Here is a 26,611-nt window from a genome sequence, read left to right on the forward strand (position 1 = left end):
TGTTCCTTGTTAACAAGGGAAGAAAAGGGGCAGGAGAAAAAGAAGGGAGAAAAAATGTCAGCTTTAAAACAGGCTGTGAGAGCCGGGCATGGTGGCGCACACTTGTAATCCCCACGCTTGGGAGGCAGAGACAGGAGGATCACACAGGTTCGAAGCCAGCCTCAGCTACTTAGTGAGGCTCTCAGCAACTTAGTGAGACCCTGTTTCCAAATAAAATATAAAATAGGTCTGGGAGTATAGCCTGGAGGTAGAAAGCCTCTGGGTTCTACTCCCAGTAACACTAAATAAATAAATAAATAAATAAATAAATAAATAAATAAATAAACAGGCTGTGAGCTGCCAGGGTCAGAAGCAGGCCGCTGTTACAAACAGGCTTGTATACCATGGCACCCAGCTCACCCCCAGCTCTTTTCATTTTATTCTGATAAATCTAACATTTCCTGAGACACTGTCTCACTAAATTGCCCAAGCTGACTTTGAATTTATGATCCTTCCGTCTCAGTCTCCTAAGTACCTGGGATTAGAGACCAGCCAGCTCTGCCATCCTTTTGTAAAAAGAAATTCACATTAATAAAGGAAAAAGAAATCTACCTTAGTAAAAATACCTATCAGCAGGCAGGCTTCTCTTGACAACTTTTATTACCTATGTGACCGTCTTTCTGCCTAACAAGACAATCTTCTTTTTCTTGCATCCCCCTCCTTTGAGTAGTATGCCATAATCCCCCAGAAACCTCAAACCCCTATTCCTTTCTGCAGCTCAGGATGCTTCTGCATTTAATCATCTGACCCTCTCCAGAGCCTCGCGTTTTGTGAGATTCCTGTGCTTGTACACATAATTAAAATGGTTTTTCTCCTGCAATCTGTCATGTCAATTTATTTCACTTTGACACTGGGGGCAGAACCCAGGGGCATTCTACCTTGAGCTATACCCCCAACCTTTTTCAAGTTTTGGAACAGCTTTAGTCTGCAATCCTCCTGTCTCAGAGGCCTCTCAAGTACTGGAATTACAGGCGTGTGCCACTGTGTCTGGCTTATGTCAATTTAACTCACATCCTAAAAAGCCTAGAAAAGCAGAGCATGGTGGTGCATGTCTATAATCCCATAAAGACACATATTTGAAAGTGACTGTGTAATGTGAGTTTACTCTTTGAAAAAAAGGATCTCACCACCAGTAAAGTTAGGCAGGTGAGAATAACATGGTAGAAAACTGCTGGCTATTTTCAGCACGAGCTCCTGGGCCGTGCTCCTACTGGGGGGACCTTGGCCATTGATTGAAGGGGGTGCCGGGGGAGGATTGGCATTTGCAATTCTCAAGAGATAAACTGACAAAATATAAGCACACTTGAGGTTCCAAAATGGTAGTTTTATAAAAGGGGGCTTGGTGGCACATGCTTGTAATGCCAGCATTTGGGAGGCTGAGACAGGAGGATCCGGGTTCGCAGACAGTCTCAGCTACTCTCAGCTACTCCTTAGTGAGGCCCTTTGCAACTCAGTGAGACCCTGTTTCAAAATAAAGACTAAAAAATAGGGCTGAGGGTGTAGCTTGGAGGTAGAATGCTTCTGCATTCCATCCCCAGTACCACAAAACAACAAAAGGGAGCTTAAATCAAGTTATTCCTTTGATAGAAAAGCTCTGATTATATTCTTCTATTGATTGGGAGGCTGAGACAAGAGGGTCACAGGTTTCTAGCCAGTCTCAACAACTTAGTGAGACCCTGTTTCAAACAAACAATAGGGCTGGGGTTATCTCAGCGGTAGAATGGTCCTGGGTTAAATCCCCTACATCCCTTTCAGTCAAGCTGCCTTAGATTTCTGCCCTGTGGATTCTTCTGTGAACCAGTTTGACAGCACACACCTACTCCACCTTTTAACTTTGTATTTGTGTGGTACTGGGGGTGGAACCCAGAGGCATTCTACCCCCAAGCTACACTCCCAGTCATATGTATGTATATATAATTTTTTTTCAGCACTGGGGATGGAACCCAGGGGCATTCTATCTCTGAGCTACACCCCCAGCCCTATTTTTTATTCTTTATTTTTGAAACAAGGTCTCACTAAGTTGCAGAAGACTTCACTAAGTAGCTGAGACTGGCCAGGAATCGTGATCCTCTTGCCTCAGCCTCCAAGTACTGTGATTACAAGCATGCGCTACCATGACTAACTCCCTTTTAACATTTTTTTTAGAGTGTGTGTGTGTGTGTGTGTGTGTGTGTGTGTGGTACTGGGGGTGAAACCCAGGGGCTTTTCTACCTTCGGGCTATACTCCCAGACCTATTTTATACTTTATTTGGAATCAGGGTCTCACTAAGTTGCTGAGAGCCTAAGTAGCTGAGGCTGGCTTTGAACATATGTGATCCTCCTGTCTCAGCCTCCCAAGCGCTGAGATTACAAGTGTGTGCCACCAGGCCCGGCTCCCTTTTAACATTTTAATGAGTAAGTTAAACAAGATCTGACATTTCTTTATGTATTTATATGTCCTTTGACATCTTATTTCCCTTTTTCCTCCAGGCTACTAGGAAGCACCAAGGCAAAAATTTAAAACCATCAGGGAACTGCCTCCTCTGCCTTTTGGCTGAGATGGGGGTAGGAAGCTGCCCCAACCAGGAGAGAAAGGTTTAAGTGATGAAAGTCAAGGCAACTTTTGGCTGCTGGCCTATTCCCTTCCCATACTGCTGGAGCTCCACCCAGAGGCAGGAAGGGGGGCTGTTGACACCATTGTTGGAGGCCACATCTCCCAGGGCTGGGGACAGCTTCCCTGCCGGGCTGAGCTGCCGCCCACTGGGACCTGGCTGGAGCTGAAGTTCAGGGTCACATCCTCAGCACACTTCCTCCCCACCCCAGTTCCCCACACATCTTTTGTCTGCCAAGGACAGAGTGGAATGAAGGACAAGTTCTGAGGATGTCATAACGCCAGATCCTTGAGGACAGAAACAGATGGGTGTTTGCTGGAGGAATGATCTCCTGAACAGGTGTTGGGTTCCAAGCGACACCCAAAGCCAGTCCTCACTACAGCCCTAGAAGAAACACCCCTCCAACACTCACAAGTGAACCGAGGACAATGCTAGGTAGAAGAGACTCTGGCAAGGATAGGCTTGGATTGGGATGTGACACAGGCCATCTTGGGATAGGAATTTGGAGATGACAGAAAAAGATACAATGAGTCTCAAAAGAACTGGCTGGGCATGGTGGTGCAGGGTTGTAATCCCAGTACTTGGGAGGCTGAGTCAGGTAGATCACGCAGGTTCAAAGCCAGCCTCAGCTACTTAGTGAGGATCTCAGCAACTTAGTGAGACCTTGTTTCCAAATAAAACATAAAACAGAACTGGCAGTATAGCCAGGAGGTAGAAAGCCTCTGGGTTCTACCCCCAGTACCACACACACACAAACCGGAGTCAGCCAGGTATGGTGGAGCAAGCCTGTAATCCTAGTACTTGGGAGGATTGCAGGTTCGTGGACAGCCCCAGCAACTTAGCAAGACCCTTGGCAACTTAGGGAGGCCCATTTCAAAATAAAAAATAAGGTTGGGCGTTGTGGCACAGGCTTTTAATCCCAGTACTTGGGAGGCTGAGGCAGGAGGATCACAGAGGAGGAGCACAGGTTCACAGTCAGCTTCAGCTACTTAGGCCCTCTACTACTTAGTGAGACCCTGTTTCAAAATAAAGAAAAAAAAATAGGGCTAGAGGTATAGTTCGGAGGTAGGATGCCCCTCCTGGGTTCCATCATTAGTACCCCCCCACACACAAAGCAAAATAAACAACTCCTAAGCTACTCAGCCCATCTCCTTAGCTCACACCCTTCACCCATGCCCTTGCCTACAAAAGTAACCCGAGGGTAGATAGGCTGTGCCTGGAATCTCAATACTTGGGAGACAGACTGGAGGATAAAGGTTCAAGGCCAGCCTCAGCAAATTAGGGAGACTCAGTTTCAAATTAAAAAAGGGATGTGAGAGTAACTTGGAGATAGAATGCCCCTGGGTTCAATCCCCAATACTGGAAACAGTAACATGAGAACAACTTGCAAAAACAAAAACAAAAACAAAAAAACCCCACCAATGCAAAATTGTGTAATTCTACCCAGATCTAGTCCAGCTCCTATCTGCTGTCCTATTAACACCCCAAACACCAAGGAGTTGCTATGTTTCCCTCTGGAGATGGCCCACATTCTCCCTTGAATGTGTTCCTGCTTTCCTAAAAAAGCCTGTGTCTGGCTGGCACATGCTGAAATTCTCATGTAATAAGAACCCCACTGTCCTAAGGTCCCCTGCTCTAACTCCCCAAGTGGCCAAATCCAACCCCCAAGCTCTTTGCTCATCCCCTGCTGCCTCTGCTGAATAGATGAAGTCTCTGCCCAGCTAGAAGGAGCAGGAAGCCAGAAGCAGGCCTGGAGACCACTTTCTCCAGCCTCCAGGCTGCGCTCGCCACCCTTCTGGTTTTTCCTGACGGGGAAGGTCTGCACTGCTGGCCATGCCTGCTCAGAGCACAGCAGAGGCTCCCCTTTGCTGGAGGATGTGGTCCTCCACATTCTCCTCACTCCACATCCATCTCCTCTACAGTGCTTTGAGGATTTACTATAGGATCACCACCTCCAGGAAGAGGTCCCACACACACACACCTGGAGGAGGGTACCATTTTTCCTTGGTGCAAATTCCTAGCCCAATTCACTTTAGGGAGTTGTGTGTGACAGAGATTGAACCCAGGGATTTTCTACCTTTGAGCTACATCCCCAGCCCTATTCTTGTTTTTGTTTTTTGGTAATGGGGGTTGAACCCAGGAGCATTGTACCTCTGAGCTATATCCCCAAGCCTTTATTTTGAAACAGGTCTAAATTGAGAATCTCACTAATTGCTGAGGTTATCCTCAAACATGCAATCTTCTTTCTCAGCCTCCCAAGTACTGGGATTACAAGCATGTGCGACCATGCCTGGCCTTTATTTTGAATCAGGGTCTTGCTAAATTGATGAGACTCCTACTACTTCCCAAGGCTGTCCTCAAACCTGAGATTCTCTGGTCTCAGCCACCCAAGTACTGGAATTACAGGCATGCACCACCACACTCAACTCAATTTTTATTTTGAAACAAGGTCTAAATTGCTGAGGCTAGCCTAGAACATGTGATCCTGTCTCAGAGTCCAAAGTACTGGGATTATAAGCATGTGCCACCATGCTCAGTTTAAAATTTTTTAATTTTGGTCGGACATGATGACATACACATTTTTGGTGGTATTGAGGATAGAACCCCAGGGCATTCTACCTCTGAGCCACATCCCCAGCCCTATTTTTTATTCTTTGCTCTGAAACAGGATCTCACTGAGTTGCAAAGGTCCTAAGAAGTGGAGGCTTTCCTCAAACCGTGATCCTTGTCTCAGCCTCCCAAATGCTGGGATTAAAAGCATGTGCCAGCCAGGCGTGGTGGCGCATGCTTGTAATCCCAGCATTCGGGAGGCTGAGACCTGGAGGATCACGGTTCGCGGCCAGCCTCAGCTACTTAGTGAGGCCCTCTGCAACTCAGTGAGACCCGGTTTCAAAATAAAGAATAAAAAAAACAGGGCTAGGGGTATAGTTCGGAGGTCAAATAAATGCCCCTGGGTTCCATCCCCAGACCTGGAAAAAAAAAAAAAAAGCATGTGCCACCACGCCTGGCTGGCATGCACTTCTAATCCCAGTACTTGAGGGTCTGAGACAGGAACATCACAGGTTCATGGCAACTTCAGCTACTGCCTACATCTCAGCTACTTAGTGAGACCCCTTGTACCTTAGTAAAACTGTTTCAAAATAAAAAATAGGGCTAGGGGTAAAGCGCTCCTGAGGTCTTGCTAAATTGCTGAAGCTGGCCTCGAACCTGCAATACTTGTCTGGGTGGGCCTCCAAAGTACTGGGATCACAGGCATGTGCCACTGCACCCAGCTTGGGCTTTTTTGCAATGCTAAGAACTCAGGGGGTGTAGCTCATTCCAAGAAAGTCCTCTACCAAAGGATACCTCCAGTATACCTTAACACGTACCTGAATTACCTGGAAACTCGAGATGCAGTCCTGGGTCTGGATGGGGCCAACAGATTCTCCAGGAATGGCAGTGTTTGCAGACCAGAGTGTCCACGGCCTTCCTGTCCTCAGAGGTGGAACCACACAAACTCTGGCTGTGGATATACTGTGGCCATCTGTCTACGCCCAAGTCAAACACATCAGAGCCCCTGCCTTTGGCTAGACCCCAGGCCACAGATGCAGGGCCCTGCCCACATTCAGCATCTTCTGGCTCCCACTGATTTGTGCCTAACCACCAGGGACCAGCCTCATCTCGCCTGTGATGATCAAGGGACAGCAGGTAGCTGTGCAAAGCTGGAATGCTCCAAGGTGACCTCTGCCCATCAAGAAGGAGAATGGGCCAAGCTGGGCGTGGTGGTGCGCACTTGTAATCCCAGCATTTGGGAGGCCAAGACAGGAGGATCCTGGTTCATGGACAGCCTCAGCTACTTAGACCCTCTGCAACTCAGTGAGACCCTGTTTCAAAAATAAGTAAAAAAATAGGACTGGGAGTGTAGCTCGGAGGTAGAATGTCCCTGGGTTCCATCCTCAGTACAGGAAAAAAAAAAAATTAGGAATGGGCCGAGTGGTAGTGCACACCTGGAATCCTACTACTTCGAAGGTTGCAACAAGAAAATAGGGTCTGAGTTGCTGAGGCTGGCCTCAAGGCCATTTTTTTCTTTTGTTGAAGTATTGGGGATAGAACCCAGGGGGATTCTACCTCTGAGCTATACCCCCAGTCCTATTTATTTTGGAACAGGGTCTGCTGAATGGCAGAAGTCTTAAGTAGCTAAGGCTGGCCACGAAATGCAATCCTGTCTCAGCCTCCCAAATGCTGGGATTACAGGTGTGTCACCATGTCCAGCCTCAAAGCCATGAAAAAAATAAATAAAAATAAAGGTAGCATCCCCTGAGTTGTTCAGTTTAAAAAAAAGGTATAAACTGGGCATGGTGGTGCATGCCTCTAATCCTGGTACTTTGGAGGATCACAGGTTCAAGGCAAGCCTCAGCAACTTAGTGAGACCCCTTTTCAAAACAAGAAGTCAGCCGGGCATGGTGGCGCATGCTTGTAATCCCAGCATTTGGGAGGCTGAGACAGGAGGAATGTGGTTTGTGGATAGCCTCAGCTACTTAGTGAGGGCCTCTGCAACTCAGTGAGATGCTGTTTCAAAATAAATAGGGCTGAGGGTGTAGCTCAGAGGTAGAATGCCTCTGGGTTTCCTCCCCAGTACTGCCCCCCCAAAAAAAAAAATCAAGGGGGTTGGGAGTGTAGCTCAGAGGTAGAGCGCACTTGGAGTCAAATCTGCAGCACCACACACAGGGACGGCCTGTTTGGAGCAGGGCTGTAGCCAGCCCATCGGGAAGGGAACCACAGCCCTCAGCAGGAACATGCCCCTGGAGAGGAGCCACAAGCTCCCTGGAGACCTACACCACCATTCCCTTGCTCAGCACTCCTGGAGGCTGGGACTAGTACCTGGGGAGGGAGGGAGGCAGCCCCCAGAGAGGTGTCTCAGAGCCCATGCTGGGCTGTGGCAGTCTGTAGCTCATACATGCCCAGCATGGACAGTGGCTGTCACCAAAAGCCAGGCAGGAAGAGAGCCAAGACCATTACCCTACTTTGGGAATCCATTTGTCCCTGAAACTTAGGCCTCTAATATCTGGACTTGTAGCTTTTTACTCCTTCCATTGGGTAAGGGGGGCATGAAATCCCCTTTCCCGTTTTCACCCCTTGAGGCACATCTGTAAGGCCAAAACCAAGAGATTCCTTGAGAGGGCTTTTCAGGCTACCTGGGTCACCCTGCTCTTGTCCAAGAACTTCCACCTTGGCCTCCTCAACGTATACAGTTGTCCCTGAAATGAGGCCTGCCAGCCGGGCATGGCAACACATGCTTGTTATCCCAGTACTTGGGAGGCTGAAACAGGGTTTCGGGTTCAAGATCACCTCAGCTACTTAGGCCCTCCACAACTTAGTAAGACCTTTTCAAGATAAAGAAAATGGGCTAAGGGTATAGCTTGGAGGTAGAATGCCCTTGAGTTCAATCCCTAGTACCAAGAGGGGGAGAAAAAAAAAAGCCTGCCCCCAGGAAGGACAAGTTGCCTAGAGCCAGGAAGACACAGGGTGGCCTTTGCAAACCAGCCTGGACTCATTGTCTAGACTGGTCACTGCTCTGGCATCCTACTTATTAGATGGTGCTATTTGAGCCCATTGGCAGGCTAGCCTGCCCCCTGGTGGCCATTACCAACGCACAGTCACTAGGTACACATTGCTATTTAGGCACAGAACCACATCCAGAGCTGGCGTTCTTCTTTTATTGGGAAGCAGAGAGGGAGTGGGAAGCAGTATGGCACCTCCTGGCAAGACCCAGGACCACCACAGCCAGGGTCAGGGATACCACCGCAGCCAGGCCCAAGCCCAGCGCCATGGAGGTGTGAGCAGGAGAGGTCCATCCCTCCACACCGTGGTCACCAGCCTCTCCCAGGAAAATCAGCGGCCCCACAGTGACATCTGCTTCTTCTGTCACTGTAAAAGGAACAGGACACCTTAAGTTCACCATTGGTGGTACTGGGGATTGAACTAAGGGGCATTCTGCCTCCGAGTTGTACCCCCCAGCCCCGTTTTGTGTGTGTGTGTGGCACTAAGGATTGAACCCAGAGTCATTTTACCTCTGAGCTAGACCTGCAGCCAAATTTGGAAACAGGGTCTCACTATGTTGCAGAGGGTTTCTCTAAGTTGTCGAGGTTGGCTTCGAACCTGCAATTCTCTTGTCTCAGCCTTCCAACTCTGTGTGTGTGTGTGTGTGTGTGTGTGTGTGTGTGTGTGTGTGTGTGTGTGTGTTACTGAGGATTGAACTCTGGCATTCTACCTCTTAGCTACACAGCTGTACATCCCCAGCCCTGATTTTTTGCAGTACTGAGGATAAAACCCAGGGCATTCTATCTCCAGGCTATACCCCCAGCCCTATATTTTATTCTTTATTTTGAAAGAGGGTCTCACTGAATTGCAAAGAGCCTCACTAAGTAGACTGTCCTCAAACCATGATTTTCCCATCTCAGCATCCCAAATGCTGGGATTACAAGTGTGCGCCACCACGCCTGGCTGGCTCACACTTGTAATACCAGCATTCTGGAGGACTGAGGTTCTTGGACAGCCTCAGCTACTTAGGCCCTTTGCAACCCAGTAAGACCTTCTTTCAAAATAAATAGGGCTGGGGGGTATAGCTTGGAGGTAGAATGCCCTTGGGTTCCATTCCTAGTACCACACACAAAACCACAAGTGTAAGCCACCAAACACCCGGCTGATTAATTTTGAAACAGGGTCTCATTAAGTTGCAAAGGGCCTCAAGGTTGTGGAGGCTGGCTGCGAACCTGTGATCTTCCTGTCTCAGCCTCTCAAGTACAGGGATTACAAGCATGTGCCACCACACCAGCTTTAAGGTTAAGAGTCTTATCACTTGCCAAGGCTATCCTTGAACTTGTGATCTTTGTTTCAGCCTCCCAAGTACTGGGATTATAGGCATAGGAGAGGGGTTATGAGTTTTGTTTTACCTTCATGAACTAGATCTGGCCCTGCCAGCTGCATGGTTCTCCCTGTATATTCAATTATGGCTGAGGAGAACCCCAGAATGACAGCAGAGCTAGATAGAGCTAGGTGGTTCCCCCATCTACCACTGGGGAAGGGGTTCAGAGCCCTACTTAGCCCCAAGATTCCTGTTCCAAGGAGGCCTGAGACTTCATTCCCTGATAAGTGCCTTGGAGAATAGCCCAGTCCATCAGGCATAGTGGCACATGCCCATAATTCCAGTACTTTAGAGGCTGAGACAGGATTGCAGGCTCAAGGCCAGCGTCAGCAATTTGAGAACCTCAGAAACCTAGTGAGATCCTAGTTCAAAATAAGCCAGGTATGGTGGCAGACACCAGTAGTCCTAGTACTTGGGAGGCTGAGACAGGAGGATTGGATGTTCATGGCCAGCATGAGCTACTTAGTGATGCCCTCTGCAACTTAATGAGACCCTATTTCAAAGTAATATGGCTGGGGTTACAGCTCAGAGGTAGAATGTCCCTGGGTTAAATGCTTTTTACAGAAAGGGGAAAAAAGATGCCCAGTGGCTGGCTTGGGACATACCATGCCTGCGGTTTCGTGAAGAGGACTTGGGCCACTGGCTTACTACGGGGAGCTGCAGGCTGGAAGAGGAAGAGCCTGGGGTGCCGCAGTCTCCCTTGTCACAGCATTCGCAGATGTCAGCAGAGCCTTCCACAGGTGACCAGCTGAGAGGGAAAGACAAGAAGCCTAGGTTTTCATTGCTGGCAGGAAGCGCTAGATGGTACCTTTTAGGAAGTGACACTCAGGAGCTCTGATTAGGTTTCTACCCAGTCACATAGAAGTAGAACCTGATCGCCTCACCTCTTGGAGGACTTGTTGAAGGAACAGGCTTTGTTGAGTTGGTCTGGGGCCTGGTTAGCTGGAGTGACCTTCAGGTGGCAGGTGATATATATCTGAAAGAAATAGCACTCTAGTTCTAGTCTGTACCAGTTCTCATACAACCTTCAGCCCTTGAAAGGGTAATACTAATAATACCCTTTGAAGAGTAATACCAGTACCTGGGAGGCCAAGACAGGAGGATCACAGGTTTGAGGCCAACCTCAAGAACTTAAGACCCTCAGCATAGCAAAACCCTGTTTCAGAATAAGAGGAGACAAAGCCAGGTATGGTGGCGTACACTTGTAATTCCAGCATTTGGGAGGCTGAGACAGGAGGATTATAGTTCGCAGACAGCCTCATCTGTTACTTAGTGAGGCCCTTTGCAACTCAGTAAGACCCTGTTTCAAAATAAAGAATATAGGGCTGGGCGTGTATCTTGGAGGTAGAATGGCATGCAGCTTAGCTGGCTCCTAAGACTTCCCCTTCACTGGTTGACAAACTACTTTTCCTCTCAGGGATGTAGTTGTAAGTGTTGCCCCATCTTCCAGCCGAGGAGAAAGGGCGAGTGATTTGTGACCCAAAGGTTCTTGGACACAGGTCTTTTGGACCAGCTCCTCTGGAATTTGCATTTCAGACAGGAGTCAGTTTTCTGCCTTTTTCCTTGAGCAAGCTTCCCTGAGCTTTTCCTTGGGCATATGGTTTTCTATTCATCTGTCTTATGTCTCCTGAAGTATCCATCTTGTTTAGCAACATGAGCTCCTGAGAGCTGAGGGTTCTATATTCAATTGCCCTGAGAACCCATAGGGGCTTTTATTGGTAGGGCTAAGGATTGAATCCATAGCCTCTTGCATGCAAGCAAGAGCTCTGCCATTGAACTCTATTCCCAAGCCTGGTGGGGACATTTTGACCAAGTTAGAGCTCAGTTTGGCTCTGGGTCCCACCCCCCCAGGTTAGAGCACCCCTTCATAGCCTAGGTAGGTCTTCAACACTTCCCAATTCCATTCTGGAGCAGTTTAGAGATTCTGCTACCTGCTAGTGGAAATCTTAGGTAGAACCACAAGCCTTGCCCACCACCTAGTGGCCGAGTAAACCTGCAGGGAAACCCTTTTAGAAGCATGGAGCTAAGTAACTTCAGACCTTTTCAGGAGCCAGGATGTACTTCTGGCTGCCTGTCTGTCCCACAGAGAAAAGCTCCCAGGACCCTTAGAGTCCCCAATTCTAAGAAACTGCCTGTTCTTTGTACAACAGAGGCCCAAGAGCCCAGGGTGGCTCCCCTAAGCTCCTCAATAAAGTTGTTCATCTCCTTAATGCCACTGAATGCCACTGGTCACAATCTGCCAAGCCATCCCCTCCTTCCCTTCTTGGTGGTACTAGGTATTGAACTCAGGAGCATTCTACCTCTGAGCTGTACCCCAGCCTTTTTTTCTTTTTGCAGTACTGGGGATGAAACCCAGGGACATTCTACCTCTGAGCTACACCCCCAGTCCTATTTATTTTTTGAAACAGGTTCTGAGTTGCAAAGGGCCTCGTTAAGTAGCTGAGGCTGTCTGAACCACGATCCTCCGGTATCAGCCTCCCGAATGCTGGGATTACAAGCGTGTGCCACCACACCTGGCTCTTCTTTTGAGGTGGGGATCTCACTAGGTTCCTGAGGCTGTCCTCAGACCTAAACATCACCGTTTGTCATCTTAGAGCCAGCACTAACAACCCCTGCCTTAATCTCATCTTCCTGACCAGCTGTTCTGGGCTTCATAGCCCCTTCTCCCTTCCCTGGGAACTGGTTCCAAAGCTTGATTTTTCTTATAGGAACCATAGTACTTTCTGGCTAGAGGCCAATCCTCTCACCTGTGCTCACTCCACCCCTCCTGACTCAGGTATGGAATGGGGCCTCATCTCTCCTTGGCCACCCCCTTTAGTTTTCATTTAGGCTTTCCAGGTTGGTAGTCATCAAGGTAGGGCCCCTGGACCAGCAGCAACCATGTCACCTGAAAACTTGCTAGGAATGCAAATTGCAGGTGCCATGCTAGACTAAAGCCAATCTAGGGATAAAGTTCAGTGATTAATTTCAATAGCCCCCCACCCCCTGGGATGGTTCTGGCTTCAGAGTTGGTCTCTGAAACCAGAGATTAAATTCAAGATGTTAACCTGCATAAGAAGCTCCTATAGTTTTTTCTTTCTTTTGTGCTACTGGGGATGGAACTCAGGGGCATTCTACCTCTGAGCTACACCCCCAGCCCTTTTTTAAATTTTGAAACAGGGTCTCACTGAATTGCAAAAGACCTCACTAAGTAGCTGAGGCTGTCAACAAACCGCGATCCATTCACCTGTCTCAGCCTCCCGAAGGCTGAGATTACAAGTATGTGCCACTATGCCCGCTCTCCTGTAGGCTTTTTATCCCCTTCAAAGTCTCCAGGATAAATGTGATTAAATACAACTGGGAGAAATATTGTCAAACAAGAAAGATAATTGCACAGTGCTCTTTTGGGTACAGAGTAGTTATACACCAGGCTAACAGGTCTCTAGGGTTCTCCCTTCCTCCCTCTGTATAAGCACTCACAGGCACTGTTCTTAAACATTGCGGTCAGAAGGTGGCTCCACTGAACTCTGCCTTTTCAGTGGTTCAGAGTTCACTGCTTTGTTATGGTTGGTGATGCCATAAAGCACCAGGCCAGAGAGTTGTTAGGGAGATTTCTAGCCCCCCTGCCCTGTATAGTACTTGCGACTGGAGTGCAGTATTTTATATTCTGTATTAAATAAAGTAAAATAAAGTCTCCAGGAAGGCTGACATTGTGGCCAACTCCTTCACTCAACTCACTTATTTCAGTAGTTATTGGTATTTGAGCCATCAGCTAGATTTCCTGGGTCTCCTTTTTGTGGTACTAGGGATTGTACCTAGAGGCATTCTACTTCTGAACTACACCCCAGCCTTTTTTTTTTTTTTTTTTTTTTGCAGTACTGGGGATGGAACCCAGGGAAATTCTACCTCTGATCTACACTCCAGCTTTATTTTTGGTGGTACTGGGGTTCCTGGAAGCCCTTCTACCTCCGGGCTACACACCCAGACCCATTTTTATATTTTTTTATTTGGAAACAGGGTCTCTTAAGCCAGAGAATCTGCTCGATCCTCCTGTCTCTGCCTCCCAAGTACGGGGATTACAAGCTTGTGCCACCACACACGGCCTCACCCCAGCCCTTTTATATTTTCAAACAGGGTCTCACGAAGTCACATAAGGCCTCACTAAGTAGGAGAGGCTGTCCGTGAACCTGTAAACCTCCCAAATACTGGGATTACAAGCATGTGCCACCATACCTGACTTTTTATTTTGGTACTAGGGATTGAACCCAAGGGCATTCTACCTCTGATCTATACCTCTAACCCTGTTTTTATTTTATTTTATTTTGGGAGGGTTTAAAATTTTTATTTCAAAAGCTTGGATAGCTTCAATATCCAGGTCATGGCAAAATCAGGACACGTGTAAAATACCTTAAAATATATTAGATTCCCAAAAGGTACCAAAAAGTACAGTTTTATTTTATTTTGGTGGTACTGGGGGTAGAACCCAGGGGCTTTCTACCGCTGGGCTATACTCCCAAACTTTTTTATATTTTATTTGGAAACAGGGTCTCACTAAGTTGCTGAGAGCCTAAGAACCTGTGCGATCCTCCCATCTCAGCCTCCCAAGCGCAGGGATTATAAGCGTGCGCCACCACGCCCGGCCTTAACCCTGTTTTTATTTTGAAACCATCTTGGTAGGTTGATGAGAGTCACTCCCATCTCAGCCTCCCAAGTACTGGGATAAGCCTATACCATCATGCCCAGTGGTCCTTGTACCCAGTAGAGAAGTACCACTTAGTGAGCCTTAGTGAAGTCTTCAAGGATAAATTTATAGTTACTTGCAAAGGGACAGAGCTGCATGTCATTTACTTAAGGGGAGAGCTGCTGAGTAGCAGAGCAGGAAATTAAGCCTGATCTAGTCTTTTATACTGGGGATTCAACCCAGGAGCATTTTACCTCCAAGCTATACACCCAGCCCTATTTGGAAACAGGGCTTCATTAAGTTAGCAAAGGCCTTGCTAAATTGCTGAGGTTGGACATAAAGCTGTGATCTTTCTGTCTCTGCCTTTCAAGTACTGGGATTACAAGCCTATACCACCATGTCTAGCCCAAGTTCAGTCTTATTTTAGGTTATTTTAAAGAATTACCGTGTTTCTGGAGTCATTAGCAAAGTGGAACACATCCAGCGTGAACTGGAGAGTATTCGGCCCAGGCCTAGGAGCTTGGAATGCAGATGTAGCATCAGAGAGACCATCCACAAGGCAACTTGGAAGGAACAGTGAAGACGTTAAAGGCTGGGGAAGGCGGCTACTGCCCTATTTTATGACTAAAGCCCTCTGGAAAAAGGCAGCCCAGGCCTTACCCGTGGAAGTCCACAATAGTGTGGGAAGGAGAGGAGGCCTGGTCCGGCGTGGGTGTGGCCACACAGTGGTCCACGAAGAGTTGCAGTTGTGGGTGGCTGCCAGTGCGGACCTCTGCCTGGAGGTAGGCCGTGTCTCCCAGGTGGAAGGTGGGGGACGACTTCTCAGCAGTCCAGTTCTCTGGGGGAGAGACACAGCCAGGGGCTAGAGACTGCCCAAACCTCCCCGACTCCACTCGGCCTCCCAAGTACTGGGATTATGTACTGTCCCCAGGTACGAGCTTACCCTCCATCAGGCGCAGAGAGAAAGCCAGCTTCTCCTCCGAGGATACAGTGGTCCTGAATGGCACCCAGGTGGGCAGGATTGCCTGGCTACTCACGTTGCCCTGCCTGGGGGAACAATCACAACTGTTTGCACCTGCCCCAGTGAGCACCACTCTAGGCCTGTGGGGCATCCCGTTTCTACCCCACTGCAGGGTCCTCAGTGGTGGCCCAGGCATCTGGGCCAAGCCTGTCCCTTACCCCTCCTGAACTTCACCTGACAGCAGCCCAAACAACTCAACAGCGAGGACATGTGCCCTGCAGCATGCAGACACACCCAAGCCAGAAACCTGGTTTCTAGCCCATCTTTATTAGCTGTAGTTCAGGGTGCACCGCACCCCTTGGGATTAAAAAGGGAGTCTTCATTAAGGACATCCTCTAGAGATAGGGTCTTGCTCTGTTGCCCAGGTTGGCCTGGAACTTCAGAGCCCCCACAATCATCCTGCCTCAGCTTCTGAGTGCTGGGACTGCAGGTGTGCACCATGGTGCCCAACTTTGGCCTTTATTTCTGGAGAAGCCAGCAGCACCTGGCCAGTGACGGGGAAGTACATAAAGTGGGCCAGGATGTCTGAAGATGCCCACCTCACTGCTGGAGTTATTTCTCTAAGTGACATTTGTTGATGAAGCATCTGGAGCCCAACTGAAGTCCCAGCCTGGGGAAGACTACCCCAGCTCTGTCTGTGGCCAGAGGGCCAAGGAGCCAACAGTGTCAGGTCAACCCACTGAAGTCAGAGCCAGCCATGGTCCCAGGAGGGCTCTGCCAGATGATGTCCTGCCTTCGACTCCCTCAGCGCCTGCATCCCATGTTCAGACATCAAGCTCCCCGGTTCTTGGCTCCCTCTACAGCTGGTCTCCCGTGCCCCTGCTGCCGCTCGCCTGCCTCACGTCCTCTTTCTCCTCCAGCCACAGCCGGTCTCACCTGCTCCCACCTGTCTCTCGTATTGGCTGCCATTATGACCCCTTAGTTGGAGGCCTCTCCCATCTCACCTGGTCCTCAGGAAGGGGTGCTTGCGAAGGTTGAAACCTAAACACCTTTGATCTGTCGGACCTCAGGAACTCATCTGTATGGCTCCCTTGAGCCAGGCCCTGGGCCTCAGTCCCCTGGAGCTGGAGGGCACTAGGGAGAGCAGGCTGCAACCCAGGCTGGGGCCTGCACCCACCACAGCAGCACTGAGGGACCGCTGAGGCCTGCGCCAGCATGGTAATAACCCCCCAAGGGCCGAGTGCCCTGCAGCTTCCTAATTGTGCCAGGGGCTCAGATTCACCTCAGCAGGCCCCCCTGCTCCCACCCAGGACCAAGGACCATAACCATGGCTGCAGGCACTTTCTCCTTAGAACGACACTAAGCTGCTGTCAGCAAGCTGTGCCACTGACCTGGGGTAGCGGCACTCAATGGGAATCTCCACATGGTTAGTCCTCACGATGGACAGGTTTCCCATAGGGCGGGGTTTGTGCAGCAGGAAAGTGCTGTATACCAGGGCATCCTCTGTCACCTGAAGCAAAGAAGTTAGAGTCTGCCTGAGCTTTCCCCACTCCAGCTCCCCTGTCCCCAGCTACCTGCTAGGAGCATGTGGCCCAGGCTCACTGGACACACATGGGAGTACAGAGAGGGCAGCCCACCAGTGGGGGAAAAGGACACAGGCTGAGTTCAAATCGGCCCACCGCTGACCAGCAAGGGGAGGCTGGACAAGTGTTATCTTTGCATGTCAATGTCTTTTTCTGGTACTAGGGATTAAGCCCAGGGGCATTCTACCTCCAAGGTATACCCCAAGATCTGTTTTGTTTTTCGTTTGAAACAGGGTCTCACTAGGTTGCTGAGAGCTTTGCTAAATTGCTTGAGAGGGTCCTACAATCCTCTTAGTCGAGATTACAGTTACAGGCATGCATCACCATGCCTGACCTACATCTGTCTTTACCAAAAGGGGGTCTGGATCAGGCAGACAGGCAGACACCAAGCAGTGCCCAGTGACATCCCTTTTCTTCCCCTGCCCCTAAAATATAGGGTTACTTTTTGGAGGGCAAGAACCTTGGGGCCACCGTGAAGTGCCAGGAACTAATTTTCTATGTAGTAGTTAATATCCGTCACATGTATCATCTTTCTACATTACCTTGGAACCCATTTTGGGAAAGGGGAAACTGGTACAGTGGTCACCTGAGACAGGAAGGGCACAAACAGGTTCTGTGGGGTCCTCTGCACTGCATGGAGGGGGGCCTGCCCAGAAAGGAGATCACCCACAGCCAGGTGGCCCCTTGGTCCTGCCTTAGACCTTTGGAGACAGCCCTAGATCTCTACCAGCAAGTGCCCCAGACAGGACCAGGAGTACAATTTGTGGCTTTTCATTCAAGAGGTAAAGATTACGGCAACTGGGCGTGGTGGCACACGCTTGGAATCCCTGCGCTTGGGAGGCGGAAACAGGATCGTGCAGGTTGGAAGCCAACCATGCTGGCTTAAGAGACCCTGTTTCCAAATAAAATATGAAATAGGTCTGGGAGTGTAGCACAGAGGAAGAAGGGTTTCCAGGAACCCTGGTACCCCCCCACACACAAAGATTATGGTAAAGCATTAGCCCAGTTACTCAGATGTATAGGCTGTATGTCTATGAGCCCCCACCAGGCAATTCTCATCAGGTGTGAGCAGGCACCACTGCACCAGAGAAGGAAACTGCCAGGCTTCACTGCGGTCACCTGGGTCTCAGATGTCCTTGGCCGCCTCCCAGGCCAGTGCCGACTTAGTATGGGGTGCAGCCTGGATGGATACCAGGATTTTGGGAAGCTTCCCAGGTTATTTTAGCACATTTGATTTGGGAGATACTTCTGCAATTCTGGCCTTCTCCCCAAGGGAGCAAGGACCCCGAATCCTCAAGGAGAATCCCAGCAATCACACCTAAGAGCAAATTCTGCCGTAGGTCTCCTGGGGCTGGGCCTGCCCCACGGTCTGGTACCAGGTGAGCAGGAACAGGGCCCATGATGGAGGAGAGACCCTCCATGAGGCAGCAGGAAGTCAGTCCAGGGGCAGCAGTAGCTGGGGAGCTGCGTGTCCCGCCCTTCTTTGCTGGAAGGCTCGAGGTCCGAGCACCCATTTCCCCATGACTTGAGGGAGAGAGTACTGTCTGGGTTAACTGAGGCCTCTCGCTGTGTCTGCCTCCCATGATGAAGCTGTCCCATTTGGGCCTGCCCCTGGGTGCCCAGTTGAAGCCTATAAGGTCTTCAACACAAGGTTATTTTTGAGATCCCTGCCCCATACCACTTTTGTTCATATCTTCACGCCATTAAAGTTGGAGGCCAAAATTCAGTTTTGCTTTTGTTTTGGGGACTATTTCTGGGCTTTTAAAAATGTCAACATTTCTATCAAAGGATTTTCTCATGCCCCTGGCCAGTGCCCGAGCCATCCTGGGATTACCTGGGCTGCCCTCACACCCCTTGCTCTGCGCTGGAATTGCTCCTGCATTCCCTGCGTGTGTGTGTGTGTGTGTGTGTGTGTGTGTGTGTGTGTGTGTATGGGAGAGGTATAAGTCCTCAGAAGGAACGGGAGCGGAACTCCTGGCCGGACTTAAAGGGTGCTAACCACTTCTGGAATTCCCCCACCACCCCAATTTCAGCAGGCAGAGCCAGAAGCTCCCCCTGCCCCTCCCTAACTCCCACTCCCCAGTGTCAGGGTTCAGCTGCCCTCAGAGCTGGCCCAGCCCACCTCCCCCGGGATTTTCAGCTACACTTCCCAACCCCTACCACCTCCCATGTGCCCCCAAAGCCAGGGGCCTCCCGCCTCACCTGCACACTGCTACCACACTCGTGCAGCCCCGTCTCAAACCTGATCACATCATCGGTTTTCAAGGATAGGGCCTCACAGCCCTCTGGGCCCAGGGTGAGGTCAGCAGGTTGGATGAGCTTCCCGGTGCCGAAAAGGTCTCTGCTGACACTGACCAAGAGCTGGGCTTCCAGACACTCCACCTTCACGGACGACACCGTCGACCTGGGAGACACAGAGGGTGCAGGACTGCGGAGTCCACCCTGCGAGAGCCAGAGGGGATTCGGGAAGCACAGCCCGGTGTGTCCCCAGAGCAGGAAGCAGATGAAGAGCCCACGGCGCAACTCCATGGTCCGGCCGGAGTCCCTCTCGCAGAGTAGTGGGCCTCCACCCCATCGCCATCTTATATCCCTGGGATGCGGGGGTGGGGGGGTGGGGGGGGCTTCCACCTGGGCTCCCCTCCCCAGCCAGCCCCGCCCTTGCTGGGTAAAGTGGTTCCCGGTGAAGCAGCAGCAGCCCCAACACCTGGGAGCTTGTTAAGCAGGCAGGCTCAGCCCTCAACCAGATGGACAATTAGAATCGGGCTTGTGGCTTGGGGACCTTCAGGTGAATCCTATGCACAGTAAAGCATTCACCGGCAGCCTGGTCAGCCCTGATTTCTCACGCCTTCCCGGATCCCACCCCACATGTCCCTAACTTTGCTGGCCCTGCCCTTAGGAGCTAAGAGCTGTCCCAGGTTTGTGAGGAGATAGGAACAATTCCATGACTGAAGGGGAAAGGGTCAGATAGGAGGTGGCAGGGTGCTGGTGGCAAGTGGGAGATCAAGGAGAGGTGTCAAGTAGGAGACAAGAGGAACTGTATGGGTCTCTGTTCAATGTTATAGGATCAACTGAATGATAAGTCCCTATGGACCAAGTTCCTTAAGGTTTGTTTTCATACTGGGGATTGAACCTAGGAACATTTTACCCCTGAGTTATACCCTCAGGTGATTTTATCATTTTTACCTTGAAACAAGTTCTAGTTAACTTGCTGAGGCTCACCTTGAACCTGCAATTCTCCTGTATCAGTCTTCCAAGTACCCTTAATTTGTGCGTGCGTGCGTGCGTGCGTGCGTGTGTGTGTGTGTTATTGGGGATAGACTCCAGAGCCTCACATAGGCTAGGCAAGTACTCTATTACCCCCTAACCCCCGCACACACTGTACAAGTTCTTTTTTTTTTTTTTTTTTTTTGGTGCTGGGTATTGAACCCAGGTGCATTCTGCCTCCAAGCTACATCTCCAGCCCTTTTTTCTTAGTTTGAAGCAGGGTCTCACTAAATTGCAGAGGGTCTCACTAAGTAGCTGAGGCTGGCCACAAACCCAGATCCTGTCTCAGCCTCCCAAGTACTGAGATTACAAGCATATGCCACCATGCCCAGCTTTTTCAAGTTTTCTTTTTTTCTTTCTTTTTTGTGGGTCTGGGGATGGAACCCAGGGGCATTCGACCTCCAAGCTACACCCCCTGCCCTATTTTTTATTCTTTATTTTGAAACTGGGTCTCACTGAGTTGCAGAGGGCGTCACTAAGTAGCTGAGGCTGTCCACGAACCGCGATCCTCTGGTCTCAGCCTCCTAAATGCTGGGATTACAAGTGTGCGCCACCACGCCCGGCTTCTCAAGTTCTTAATTATGATCAACATCTGAGTCTTTTTTTTTTGCGGTACTGGAGATGGAACCAAGGGGCATTCTACCTCTAAGCTATACCCCCCAGCTCTATTTTTATTCTTTATTATGAAACAGGCTCTCACGGAGTTGTAAAGGGCCTCACAAAGTAGCTGAGGCTGTTCTTGAACCGTAGACCCCCTGTCTCAACCTCCCAAGTGCTGGGATTACAAGCATGAGCCACCATGCCCAGCTAAATTTTATTATTTTAAAGGAAATTTTTGCTTCACCTCTCCTGATGAATAGACCTTCCCTTTGAGATACACTGCAGCCTATTAACATCAATGTTTCAATTTACCCGTGTTTGACCTTTGACTTATTTTTTTGGTAGTACCAGGGATGGAATTAAGGGGCACTCTCCCACTAAACTACTAAGCTACCTCCCCAGCTTGCTTGCTTGCTTATTTATTTGTTTGTTTGTTTATTTATTTATTTATTTATTTATTTATTTATTTATAGATAGGGTTTTGCTAAGTTGGCCAGGTTTGCCTTGAACTTGCAATCTTCTTGCTTCAACCTCCTGAGTAACTGGGATTACAGGTGCAGGTCACTTTGTCCAGCCGGCTTTAGCATGCTTTAATGCAAATATCCAGGGACAAATTCTCCAATTGAAACCATCTGAGACAAATTATTCACTTGATCTACTTTATAGGCGATAGGAAGAGGTCTTTGAGGCAAAGGCAGCTGTGTGGACAGAAGGGTAGAAGGACACTAGGTACACCTGGGGAAATGCCCAAGTGCTCAGGCTGCTGAGGCCTCAGGGTTCTGGGAGTGAGCTTAGGAGGTGGGCATGGTAAAACCTTGAAGGTGTGAGACTACTGGACTTTGTCCTGTGAGAAAGGGAGGTTGTAGGTAGGTAGTGATGCAGGTTAACGATCTGGTCAGCTCTGGCTGGAAAAAGGGGCTGGAGATAAGAGTCAAATCTACAGTAACTAGTAGCCAGGTATAGTGGGACACACTTGTGATCCCAGTACTTGGGAGGCTAAGACAGGAGGTCGCAGGTTTGATACCTGCCTCAGCAACTTAATGAGATTTTTTCAGCAACCTAGTGAGACCCTGTTTGTGTGTGTCTGTGTTGGTGGGGGGTTACTAGGAATTGAACCCAGAGGCATTCTACCTTTCAGCTATACCTCCAGCCCTATTTTATTTCTTATTTGGAAATAAGGTCTCCATAGGATGATGAGTGTCTCACTATCTGCTGAGGCCATTCTCGAACCTGCAATCTTCCTGTCTCCGCCTCCTAGGTGCCAGGATTAGAGGTGTGCACCACCACACCCAGCTATGAGACCTTGTTTTGAAGAATTTTTTTAAAAATTTTATTTCAGCCGGGCGTGGTGGCACACACTTGTAATCCCCATGCCTGGGAGGCTGAGACAGGAGGATCGCACAGGTTTGAGGCCAACCTCAGCTACTTAGTGATGCTCTCAGCAAATTAGTGAGACCCTGTTTCCAAATAAAATATAAAATGGGTCTGAGAGTATAGCCCAGAGGTAGAAAGCCTCTGGGTTCCACTCCCAGTACCACCAAAATAAATAAATAAATAAATATTTATTTATTTCATTATTTATTTATTTGTGGTACTGGAGGTGGGCTACACCCCCAGCCCTATTTTTTATTCTTTATTTTGAAACAGGGTCTCACTGAGTTGCAAAGGACCTCACTAAGTAGCAGAGGCTGGCCGCGAATCATGATCCTCCAGTCTCAGCTTCCTGAATGCTGGGATTACAAGCGTGCACCACCACGCCCAGCTGAGACCCTGTTTTGAAACAAAAAATTTGGAAAAGGGCTGGGGGTGTAATTCAAAGGCAAAATGCTCTGGGTTTGATCCCCAGTACCACCAAAATAAAAAAAATTAAAAAAATTAAATAAGTAAATAAATAAATAGATAGTCTACTGGAACTTCCTGGCAGGGGGCAGTGAAGGGCTGAAGGTAAGGCACTTACAAGTGGCCTGTTCCATGCTGGGCCTGGGAGAAACTTTCAGGAAGGGAGAAAAAAATACAAAAATTAGTGGTGTTTATTTTGTGGTTCGCAAGGTTAAACCCAGAGAGAGACACACTAAACTACATCCTCAGCCCTTTATTTTTGAGGTACTGAGGATTGAACCCAGGGACATTTTACTTCTGAGCTACACCCCCAGGCCTATTTTTTATTCTTTATTTTGAAACAGGGTCTCACTAAGTTGCAGAAGGACTCACTAAGTAGCTGAGGCTGGCCACAAACCGCGATCTTCTTGTCTCAGCCTTCCAAATGCTGGGATTACAAGCGTGCACCAATAGGGTATGGTGGTGCACGCTTGTAATCCTCGCCCTTGGGAAGCTGAGACAGGAGGATCGCACAGGTTCCAAGCCAGCCTCAGCTACTTAGTGAGGCTCTCAGCAACTTAGTGAGACCCTGTTTCCAAATAAAATAGAAAATAGGCCTGGGAATATAGCCCGGAGGTAGAAAAGCCCCTGGGTTCCACCCCTAGTACCATCCCCCCCAAAAAAAAAGTATGCGCCACCACATCTGGCAGATCTCCAGCCCTTTTTAACTTATATTTGGAGACAACATTTGCTAAGTGTCTAAACTGGATTTGAACTAGCGATCTTCCTGCCTCAGCCTCCTGCGTAGCTAAGATTACAGATTTGTGGCACCATTCCTTGTGACATTTATTTATTTATTCATTTATTTATTTATTTATTTTTGGTGGTACTTGGAGTGGAACCCAGGGGCTTTCTACCTTTGGGCTATACTCTCAGACCTATTTTATACTTTTGGAAACAGGGTCTCACTAAGTTGCTGAGAGCCTCACTAAGTAGCTGAGGCTGGCTTCAAACCTACGCAGTCCTCCTGTCTCAGCCTCCCAAACTCTGGGATTACAAGAGCGGGTACGCCACCAGGCCAGCCAGTCATGACATTTAATTCTTTTTTTGTTGGTTTGTTTTTGTGTGTGGTACTGGGGGGTAGAACCCAGAGGCTTTCTACCTCTGGGCTATACTCCCAGACCCATTTTATATTTTATTTGGAAACAGGGTCTCACTAAGTTGCTGAAAGCCTCACTAAGTAGCTGAGGCTGTCTTCGAACCAGTGCGATCCTCCTGTCTCAGCCTCCCAAGCGCGGGGATTACAAGCGTGCGCCACCACGCCAGGCTGACATTTAATTCTTAAGGGCAGAAGTGCACATTCATTTGCAAATCCTTGTTTCTAAAGTAATTGAACCATACATTTCAGTTATTTAGCATTCTCTTGACTTTTTTTTTTGGGGGGGGGGATGCTGAGAATTAAATACAGGAGGGCCCCGTGCATGCTTAGGAGGTATTGTTGTTCTACCACCGAGCCTAGCATTTTTGTTTTTAATACTGTAGCTTACTTTTGGGAAAGTAAATAAATGGAGGGAAGGGATTATCCTCACAATTTCATCTGACTGGATCAGCATGGGGGTTGGGGAGGCTGCCTACAGAGAGAACCCTGTGAGAGCTCAGAGCTCCAGCTCTGAGCGTGTATGGGTGGTCTATCCCTGGGGAAACCTTCCCTTGTGGGTTTCCTGTCTCCCGAGCCCAGAGGAGGGATCCAGCTGTGGTCTGAGGCCCCTGAGGGACTGCTAGCTGCAGCATCTGTCCCAGGAGCAGGGTCTGCTGGCTAGGAAGAGGCCATTCCATCCTTGTGACTCACAGCTGTTGGCTGGCTGTGCTGGGTATAGAGAGCTGGCTGGAGATGGCCTGGGGATGGGAGAGCAGGGCCTCTCCAAAGCCTGAAAGCTTCCTGTTCATCCCTATCCCTCTCTGGTGCTGAGGGTTTCAGAAAAAAATGATACAAAGAAATCATAGTGGATGGAAGGGTGTATGTAGTGGTGGGGAGGGGGCTGTGCAGTGTCTATATACACATGTGATGGGTAGGTAAGGCCTGTATTCCCTTTTTGGGAAGAAGGACTAGAGACCCCCTCCTATCAAGGAAGGTGGCCAGTCCAGCCCAATCTTTTGAATTTTTCTAAAGATATGCTGCCCCCCTGGTGGCCAGAATGCACCCCAGTTTGGGATGCCTGCTGTAAGGTTTTGTTGGTTTTTGGCACTGGAGATGGACCCAGGGCCATTCACCTATAAGCTACACCCCCAACCCTTTTTTTAAATTATTATTCTTTATTTTGAAGCAAGATCATACCAAGTTGTAGAAGGCCTCAGTAAGTAGCTGAGGCTATCCTTGAACTGCGAACCTCCTGTCTCAACTTCTCAAGTGTAATGAAGCCCCCGTTGGGCACCAAAACTGTAACTGTGTGAGATGGAGTCACAGGCTCTTGTTCTTAGCTAATTTAGAAAACATAGCCGGCCGGGCGTGGTGGCACACCTTGTAATCCCCGCGCTTGGGAGGCGGAGACAGGAGGATCACTCAGGTTCAAAGCCAGCCACGCTGGCTTAAAACACCCTGTTTCCAAATAAAAAGTATAAAATAGGTCTGGGAGTGTAGCCCGGAGGTAGAAGGGCTTCCAGGAAACCCAGTACCACCAAAAAAAAAAAAAAAAGAAAGAGGAAAATAGAGTTATACTACTGTAAGCTTAAGCAATTTTTATTATAACAAAGGTAAAAAGAAGAGACAGAATTATTATTATTATTATTATTATTATTATTATTATTTTGTGGTACTGGGGTGGAACCCAGAGGCTTTCTACCTCCAGGCTATACTCCCAGACCTATTTTATACTTTATTTGGAAACAGGGTCTCACTAAGTTGCCGAGAGCCTCACTAAGTAGCTGAGGCTGGCTTCGAACCTGTGTGATCCTCCTGTCTCAGCCTCCCAAGCGCGAGGACTACAAGTGTGCGCCACCACACCCAGCTGAGACAGAATTATTAAAGCATTACATCAGAGAGAGGGGGACATAGTGGAGTGCCTTGAAAATAGGACACTGAGGTTTTGAATATAGAACAGATTTATAAAGATTCCTTATCTCCCATCTTGCTTAACTAATAGTCTTCCTGAACTGACATAGATGTGTGTCTGCCCATTAGCTCCACGCAAGCCTTTTGGTATGATTATGAGGATTTTACTATCTCCCATCCTGCTTGACCAAAAACCTTCTTCCTGTCCTGATGCAGGTGTGGGCCCACCCCTGTCTCCAGTGCAAGTCTTTAAGACCAAGATGTGTTATTTGGTCAACAAAGTCAGGGGTTCCATGGTATCTGCCTTCTTTGAGGAAGGCCTGTGCCATCCTTCCTGTGTCCTTAGGGAGTTTTAGCCTGTCTGCTAGAAGTTATTTATTATGTAAACTCAACTTGTCTTTTTTTTTTTTTTTTTTTTTTTGCAGTACTGGGGATGGAACACAGGGCCATTCTACCTCAGAGCTACACCCCCAGCCCTATTTTTTACTCTTTATTTTGAAACAAGGTCTCACTGAGTTGCAAAGGGCCTCACTAAGTAATAGCTGAGGCTGTCCTCAAACCGCAATCCTCCTGTCTCAGCCTCCCAAATTCTGGGATTACAAACCCGCACCACCACGCCTGGCTGTAAACTTGTCTTTAAAATATGAAGGCCCTACAACTCTTTTGTGTATTTGCTAATCCCTTTTTTTGGCGGGGGGGGGGGGGGGGACTCTGCAGGGTAACCGGTAGATAAATTAAGTTCTTACTTCAGAACCTCCCCCAATAAACTAAGTTTCCTGAAAGGCCCTGGTCTGACCAGTTAAGCTATCATCCCTCTCTGACTGTACCTGGTCACTTACCTGGGAGACCTGCCCCCTCCTGGTGCCCTTGGCTAATCAGTGAAAGGGACATTCCCTGCTGACACCGAGCCAATTACCTGGCCGCACAACCCCCTCCCATGGGACTCTAGCCAATTAGTTCAAAGGGCATTTCTCCTAGCCTATGAGCCCCCAATCTGTAACCCCAGGCCCTTATATAACCCTGATCCCAGCACATGCTCCCTCTCTTCCTGGATTCTTCTTTCTCTTTCTCCCCCTCTGTCTCTCTCTTTCTTTCTCTCTCTTTCTTTGTATCTTCCTTTCATACCGGCCCCTCCAATAAAT

General features: G+C 48.9%; 1 protein-coding gene across 1 annotated transcript; it reads right to left on the reverse strand.

Moving 5' to 3' along the window:
- Positions 1–8,325: 8,325 nt before the first annotated feature.
- Positions 8,326–19,267, reverse strand: ZP3 (zona pellucida glycoprotein 3; the record flags this gene model as incomplete). Its single annotated transcript, XM_080703871.1, has 8 exons — positions 8,326–8,537; positions 10,140–10,282; positions 10,419–10,510; positions 14,640–14,757; positions 14,855–15,032; positions 15,138–15,237; positions 16,543–16,665; positions 18,941–19,267. The coding sequence occupies 8 exons, from the start codon at positions 19,265–19,267 to the stop codon at positions 8,326–8,328; spliced, it is 1,293 nt and encodes a 430-aa protein (XP_080559997.1).
- Positions 19,268–26,611: the final 7,344 nt, after the last annotated feature.

This window comes from Muscardinus avellanarius (assembly GCF_963383645.1).
Source record: "Muscardinus avellanarius genome assembly, chromosome: 10".
Taxonomy (NCBI): Eukaryota; Metazoa; Chordata; class Mammalia; order Rodentia; family Gliridae; genus Muscardinus; species Muscardinus avellanarius.